The 7,823-nt window shown below is 32.6% G+C and overlaps 2 protein-coding genes across 2 annotated transcripts; both read right to left on the bottom strand.

The window, feature by feature from the left end:
- Nucleotides 1-1,286: 1,286 nt before the first annotated feature.
- LOC114405343 (two-component response regulator 24-like) lies at nucleotides 1,287-1,779 on the bottom strand. Its single transcript, XM_028367922.1, has 2 exons — nucleotides 1,615-1,779; nucleotides 1,287-1,466 (listed from the first exon to the last, which is right to left on the bottom strand). The coding sequence occupies exons 1-2, from the start codon at nucleotides 1,777-1,779 to the stop codon at nucleotides 1,287-1,289; spliced, it is 345 nt and encodes a 114-aa protein (XP_028223723.1).
- Nucleotides 1,780-3,508: 1,729 nt separating this feature from the next.
- Nucleotides 3,509-5,773, bottom strand: LOC114407758 (GDSL esterase/lipase At5g18430-like). Its single transcript, XM_028370985.1, has 5 exons — nucleotides 5,505-5,773; nucleotides 4,712-4,839; nucleotides 4,340-4,582; nucleotides 3,999-4,251; nucleotides 3,509-3,913 (listed from the first exon to the last, which is right to left on the bottom strand). Exons 1-5 carry the CDS (start codon nucleotides 5,743-5,745, stop codon nucleotides 3,681-3,683), a joined length of 1,098 nt encoding a protein of 365 aa, XP_028226786.1. The 5' UTR covers nucleotides 5,746-5,773; the 3' UTR covers nucleotides 3,509-3,680.
- Nucleotides 5,774-7,823: the final 2,050 nt, after the last annotated feature.

Below are 7,823 nucleotides of genomic sequence, written 5' to 3'. Positions count from 1 at the left end.
TTGTAATTATTTAAATGTCTATTTTGAAAAATAATAATTTTTTAAAAAATATTTACATGTAAAAATGTTTACTAGTTTTACACAATTTTATATTTGTTATCTCTTTAATCATTAAATAATAATAACAAATATAACTAATTTTTATATAATTTTACACTAACTAACCTTAATCATTATTATAATAATAATTTATATAATTAATTTTACACAAACTCATATTAACTAACTTTATATATATATATATATATATATATATATATATATATATATATATATATATATATATATATATATATATATACGAACATGAGAAGTATCAAAGGAGGGGACACCCACTCTCCATCCATCCCTCTATTTAGGGTTAGAATTGGGCTTATATAATTCGAGATGGGCTTGTACTAAATATTAAATGTAATTTTATCAAAATGTTAGTGAAAAGTTTGAAAATATAGAAGATTTCGTGATGAAAAGTACTTCAATAATGTACTTGAAAAATTGGAAAGGCAACATATCACATATAGCTACATATGCAAGTTAAGTTTAGTCGAAAAGAGGTGTGAATAGCTGAAATGGTTGTGGAATTAGTCGAATAGTCAATGGTGTTAATGGTTATTGATGCATGTAGACAATTATTTCAGCATAGGTCGTTGTAATACAGTATAAATAGGTGTTGGAAATCGTTGTAAAAGACCTTCGACCATCCGATACAATGAATTTACTTATTTTCTAGTTTAATTTCCTTTCTTTCAATTATTATTTTCAGTTACTTTTCATTCTGAACTTATAGCTTTATCATTTCAAATTACTTAGTCATTTTGCTTTATCTCTAATTTCAACTACTCTTTGAAATGGTTTGAGGACTTATGGTGAAAAGAGAGATTTTTACTCTTTACGACAATCATTTTGATTTTCATTTTGGAATCATGTTGGGATTTGATGTAGTCGAATCACGTTCCGTTACTAACATTTATTCACATGACAACAACGATAAATTCAATTAATGAGATTAAGATAAAATTCATCCAAAATAAAATAAAAAAGATTAGAAAATATATGAAGAGCATGTTATTAATATTTCGCTATTAGAAGTTACGCCACATGAAGGGCTATTTGCTTCCAATAACAACACATACACTCCAAAACATAATGATGCAGATAGCTTATTACAGGAAGAACGTTGGCCATATATAGCAAAAGACGAGGAGCTAAACAACACAGAGACCTATATCTATGTGGTCTTGTCTATAATCTATATTGGTCTGTCACAGAAATAAATAAAAAATGAATCAAATGCCAAAATTCTCATGCTCTTGCAAGACTTGTTCAACCTTTGCTTGGTCAAGAGGCTTCTCAAAGCAGTGGTTCGATCCAGAAGCTAGAAATTCCTCTTTATCTTTTCCATCAGCACGGGTAGTGATTCCCACAATGATGCTCTTCACACCCATAGCACTTAGATGTTTTGTCGCCTATCATAAGAAGTTGATCATATAATTTGTAATTAACAATTTTTTTTAGATAATGTAATTAACAATATTATATATATACCATACTTCACTAGTTAATTTGCATACACTATGGCATTAATGACTTTGACATATATCTATATAGTAGTACCTCGTGACCATCCATGATAGGCATTTCTTTGTCCATGAAAATTATGTCAAAATTTTCCCCAGAACGACACAGATCCACTGCTTCCTTGCCATCTTTAACCGTTTTTGCCTCTGTTAAATAAGCGCTCGAGCATGATCTTGTGGATTTTGCGAATGATAGCGTCATCGTCCACAATCAGTGCTGAAATTTTTGTTTCTTTGTCATCTATAATCATATAATTAACCATTGAGATGGATGAAGTGGCTCCTTCGCTCCACTGCTTCTTGGATTCCATTTGATTCCTAGTCCAAGTTATTCAGTACAAGCTACAAAGAAATTAATTAACTATACTAGGATTAAAAAAGAAAAGTAAATAATAAAGAAAAAATTAGGAAATCACATGAATACACATGGCATAGAAATCTAACTACAAAATAAATAAAACAGACGTACTTATATTCCCCGCTCAATTATGGGTGCACCAAGCTAGATGCATTGGCATAATATATTTACGATAATTAATTAGTGCAATGATCTGAAGTATTAGCCTAATTAAAGTTCAAATCCAGGCCTATATGTAAATAATAAAGGCAAAGAAAACACTATAGTGCCACAACACACTAATATAATACCAAATCACTATGAAAGTGCCTCACATTATATGAACAATGACAAAATTGGTATACACAGAAGAGATATGCTCGAACCACTCACTGCTTTAACTTCGGAGTACTTCTTAAGACGTTCTTCTGATTATAATTAGTGAAAGGTACATCATACGGTCCTGCCCTTGAGCTGCATAAATACTCAACATGCATCTATGTTTTTTTTTTCATCGGAGAATTGAAAATACTAAAGTGAAAGAGAAAAGAGAATTCCGATATGGAAGTTTGATATGAGTGTTTCATTTTTCTCATCTTTTGAAATTTTGCAGATATGAAAATTTCGTCAAATAATTTTTCCAGTTTGTGATAACAACCGCGTCATTACTTTCACCACCCAATTGGATACGCAATAATAACTAATTTTCGTATGATGAATGTGTAACAATAATTATCACCATATAAGTATATTTAATCCAAATCCAATGTATGGATGCATGTGATCGGTCCCTGTAATATTCTTAATTAAAAATGCAAATATATATATATATATATATATATATATATATATATATATATATATATATATATATGTGTGTGTGTGTATTATATAACACAGTAACTAATTCTAAGAAATAAAAAAATTATACAAATCGAGATGGCACAAAGTGCCTGTTTTTACTTATTATATTTAAAAGGAATCGTTTTGTTGGGAACATTATAATGTTTTGTCATGTAATATTTTGACTTTATCATCTGGTAATAGTTGACATGCATTTAAACTTTATCATTAATATTTCATACATTTCCAAGACCATTTTATATTAATAACTTTTTAAAATTGATTTGGTACCTGGTAAGTGATAATTTTTTTGTGGTGTTGAATTTTTACATATTAAATGTTTTGTTTTAAATTTCTGTCATCAAATAAATGATGATGTGGTTGTTTAATAACACATTTTTATTAGATTAAAATAAGTATTGATTAAAAAAATGAGTATTTTTTATTAAATTAAATATACAAACCAGAAATATTAGATCTTTTTCAGTCTTTTCAACAATATTTTTCATTCTTAGGGTCATAATCACAGTTTTGTTTTCTCAACGCCAATTTTCCGGTTGCTTTTCTTGTTAATTATTTTTATATATGAAGAGAAGGGCCTGGGGCCCAAGAAAAAGAGGCTATGGTGCGATTGTCCTAGGCTCGATCAAACAGCCCTTAGAGATCTCTCAAGCAAAAGAGAAGATTTTATTGTTCATGCCCTCAAGTTTATTTGCAAGATGCATTTTGACGTTTAATTTAATAAAAAGAATGGAGAAGGAAAACAAAAGATGAGTCAATTATTTAATTGATCAATAATTTGTTGGAGAAATCACATACAACTCTAAAGACTATGAGAGTCACACACACGCACTTGATAATTGATACGGGTTTACAACCATACCACGATTCCAATCACAAAGAAGACATAATTAAAAATGTCGTCATTTTCTAGCATCCAATGATATGACGGTGCTGAGGTTCATTGGCTTCATGTATCGTTTAGAACCCGACATAATCTGCTCCACAATGAGTCTGTTTGATTTTTCGGATGGATGGAATGGATCCCAAAAAGCATGCAAGTTTCTGTTTGGGCACAAGTCAGAGAGTGGTGTGCATAACCCAATCCCATTGTAGGGTCCTTGCCCACAACAAGCAATTTGTGATGTAGTAAATCCTACCCAACAACCACATAATTTTTTAGAAACAACAAGTTGACATATATAAGAGTAAAGTTATTATAGGTAGTAAATAATTAGTACCGTATGCTGCTGGGTTACTAACGAAATCATTGTGCATTAGTGCTGTATTTGCAGCAATAAAAACGTCTTTGCCAATTTTCTTGTTGAGTCCTTGTATCATGTGTGTTAGTTGAGGGTTGTAGAGTGATGCAGCTCGTTGAAGTTCGGCAGAACATCCCCCGTTTGTTCCACGCATGGCCAATTCTGCTGGAACACAACCCATTGGTCCAGTGCCTGTCACAATTACTCTTCGAGCTCCCAAATCATATAGTCTCTGCAATAATTTGTCACACAGAAAACTGATTAATTATTGTCAATGTGTGTGTTTGATATAAATATGAGAAGATTTGATTATTAATTACCATCAAGAGTTTACGGTACTCGACAATGAGAAATTTGACATAATCCTGTAGCGAATACTGGCGAGACCTTGCAGAATAAGGCACCAAGTAGTAATTGTTAACGAAATCGTTGCCACCAACAGTGATGAGGACCAATGCTTGATTCACAAGTTTCTTAGCCCGCGCTACTCCAATTAGAATGGACACTCGTTGCTGGTACTCTTCAAAGTAGTCCAATTGTCTATACATTCTGATTATATTTAGCTGCATACAAATGAATTAATAATTAAGTCACTGCCCAGCATTTTAATTTTTTGGAAGATTATGCAAAAATAAAAAAAAATAAAAAATCTGCACCCATTCAGAATAAATAAATAATAGCAACAGACTTACAAATTGAGATCCAGTGTCGTTAAGAATGCCAATTCCGGCGGAAGCAAAATTGGCTCCATTCAGAAGATTTTCACCTTTTAGTTGTGGACTCAAATAAGGCAACACGGACTCGCCACCTATTCGTTCACCTGATAATCAACAAAGCAGGTTAATTGATGACTAATCAGATATACACATTTACAACTATATATCTACGTACACTCTACTTACGTTAAATCAATTACCACACACAAGTGCATGTTTGTGTTTAGTAACACTTAATTACTTTTAGGGAAACGGACTATTCTTTTCAAAAGCTTTAGTAAGATTTTTTTTTTTTTGTCAACTAAGCTTTAGTAAGATCTAAAAACTACGATTTTATTTCTCTAAACGAAACTAAACTTTAACACACCAGCTAATAATTAGCACATGACATGCAAAGGCGAAAATGGATGCGTAGCTTTGGATGTGGCCGATGGAAGCAGGCCTGCCCAAACATAAGTTAGGTAAAACCTTTGCTTTGATCAGGCCCAAAAGATTATGAATAAAAATAAAACCTTAAAATTAAAAATTATTGATTAGCATATAAATAATGTTACGACCAAATATTTTTCCCCCAAAAATAACATCAAACATCTTTCATGACACCCATCTTTCTCGTAGGTAGTAATTATTTTATTATTATTCTATTAGTTATATTAAAAATACATATATTCTATTATTTTAATACTGTAAAGTTTAACCTAAACTAAAGCAAAGTTAACATAATGATTAATGTGGAGCAACGAATGAAAAGAAAATGATGATGCTTAACTGATAAGATCGGGAATGTTGAGGCCATTGGAGAAACGACCGGTTGGTCTACGAGTTGGATAGTCAATGCCATAAGGAGGGGAATCAGCCCGTGCAGTGGTCGCTAAGTAATTGTTGTTACCACTGTCAACCAGTGAGTCTCCAAATACAAAGAAAGCCCTTGCCTTTGCCTCAACCCCAACTACCAAAACCATACCAAAAAGTACTATCAACATGGAAACTAAACCTGAGGGAAGTGCCATTGAGTTGACTTGAAAACAACCTTTCGATGTCGATATTGATGTGGACGTAGTATGAGTTGATCAAGGCTTTTTATAGCCAGTTAGTTATTTATTTTCAAACTAGAAAGTAAGTAAATTAATTTATTTTTTTAAAAAAAGGAACGAATTTAGGTAGACTCCACTAGCCAATTAGGTTTTTGGTTTTGGACGTCATCAACTTTTAGGTGGTCTTAAATTGAAATCGAATAATTGAATGATTCTGGTTCTAAATTTTGCATGAGGCATGTGACAAGAAATGTAAAAGAGACGTACGGGCTAGTTGAATGAATGAGATGCAATTAGGAATTATTTCCGCCGCCCAAGCCCCTCTGTAGAATTACAAAAGAGACGAAAAAGGCAAAAAGTGAAAACGGGTATGTTTCCTGCTGTTGATGCATGCTTTTAATAAAACCAGTATAATTGTCATATATAGCTCATGAATTATTCGGACTAAGACTCTGTTCAAATCGCTTTGGACTTTTTTTGCCAGCTTGCGAGTTGCCACATGCCATGGTCTAATACTCTAATTAATTGTTTCTGATCACTACGAAACCAAACTTTCACTAACAAGTGAATTTCTTGGTAACAAGACTTTTAACAGTGTACAATAAAATACAACGTAATCACTATTTATTGTTGAAGTATTTGATTATGCAATGTTGTGAAGTGTGATCAAGATAAGACAATGTTGATAAAAAGATATTAAGATTTAAACACGAGTTTAATTTTGATATATTATCTTCTGTTGAAGTGGTTGCCGTAACTACACTATCCTGATCACCTACCAGCAATATGCCTAGATTTTAAATCCCCGCTACTAACAACAAGCCAAGGGGAATTACTTCCTGTAACCCTTTTTTCTTTATGCACCCCTAAATGTTTTAAAATTCCAATACTATCTTTCCTTTATTATGGAATGATCATTGCAAAAATATATCTCTTTTCCGGAATATAAATACATAATTCTAGATTTAGTAATATGGAACAACATGTATTATATAGATTACTTATTCCAGAATCATGTATTCATAATTATGGAATGACGTAAGGACATGAATAAGTTATGTTACCCATAATTGCTATTTCGTATCTGATTTTTTTTTAGTCTTGGACTTTGTTTTAATGTGCCCAAGTTTTGAGTCTGGGACCTAACTCACATCACAATCACAATCACATAGACGACATAACCACGCCGCCTGAGGGCCGCAACCACGTTCCTCCACACCGAGTCACAACAATTCTCGATATGGACCACAATGTTGTGATGCTGCAAAGAAAAGAGAAAACATCTTCAGTGTATAAATCGCTTTATGTGTCGGCCAAAAGAAGTGTTATTCCCATTGTTCTTGTCTCCTCCCTTCAATTCATTTCCACCGATGAAGGTCTTGACATGTGTCATGCAAATAGCACACTGAACGTGTTGATTTGCTAAATCTCCATTTTCATGACTCAATGGAAAACAAAACACAAGTTCGCAGGCTTACGGATGGTGTGCTACAAGAATTGGAAATATTTTTTCTTTTTTGATTTGGGTTGTATCTCTATGTCGAAGACATGATTGGAGCTAAAGATTATTTTGGGAAGAGATATGATTTGAGTCTAAGATAGTTAGTTGTTGTGGTTAATTTTTTGTTTTTTCAATTGTCATGTGTTTGTTGTGTGGAAAGTTATGGATGTGAGAGTGTTGGGTTGTTGGTTCTGGAAAATGAGGACGGTGGAGATGGAGAATGAGGGGAGGTGCTTCACGACGCAGAAAGAGAAAAGGAAGAGAGGGTTTTGAGCATAGTCACATTTTTGTCTGTTAACATTATTTATGAGGTGCAAGAAGCAAAGATAAGAGATGCAGGAAATAATTGCCCAAGCTAAGACATCAAATTTTCAGCTATTATTATTTAGACCCCAACTTTTACTTGTGCACCCCTTTCAACTTTTATTTTCTAAAATTACCCTTTCTGAAATTGAATAATTTTGGCATTTACTTTTCCGCATAGAAATGTATGATTCCTCTACCTTTCCTTCACAACACCCCTCCTTTAATCTATCACCAACAACATGGTAGA

The sequence above is a fragment of the Glycine soja genome, chromosome 3, assembly GCF_004193775.1.
Source record: "Glycine soja cultivar W05 chromosome 3, ASM419377v2, whole genome shotgun sequence".
Classification (NCBI taxonomy): Eukaryota; Viridiplantae; Streptophyta; class Magnoliopsida; order Fabales; family Fabaceae; genus Glycine; species Glycine soja.
Note: the sequence above shows the minus strand (reverse complement) of the source record. Positions and strands in the feature narration are given on the sequence as shown.

Coding starts and splice junctions, on each gene's coding strand:
- LOC114405343 (XM_028367922.1), bottom strand. CDS start 1,779: ATGACGCTATCATTCGCAAAATCCACAAGATCATGCTCGAGCGCTTAT. Junction 1,467..1,614: donor CTATCATGGATGGTCACGAG/GTACTACTATAT, acceptor TTCTTATGATAG/GCGACAAAACATCTAAGTGC.
- LOC114407758 (XM_028370985.1), bottom strand. CDS start 5,745: ATGGCACTTCCCTCAGGTTTAGTTTCCATGTTGATAGTACTTTTTGGT. Junction 4,583..4,711: donor ACGACACTGGATCTCAATTT/GTAAGTCTGTTG, acceptor ATTTGTATGCAG/CTAAATATAATCAGAATGTA. Junction 3,914..3,998: donor TAGTAACCCAGCAGCATACG/GTACTAATTATT, acceptor GTTGTTGGGTAG/GATTTACTACATCACAAATT.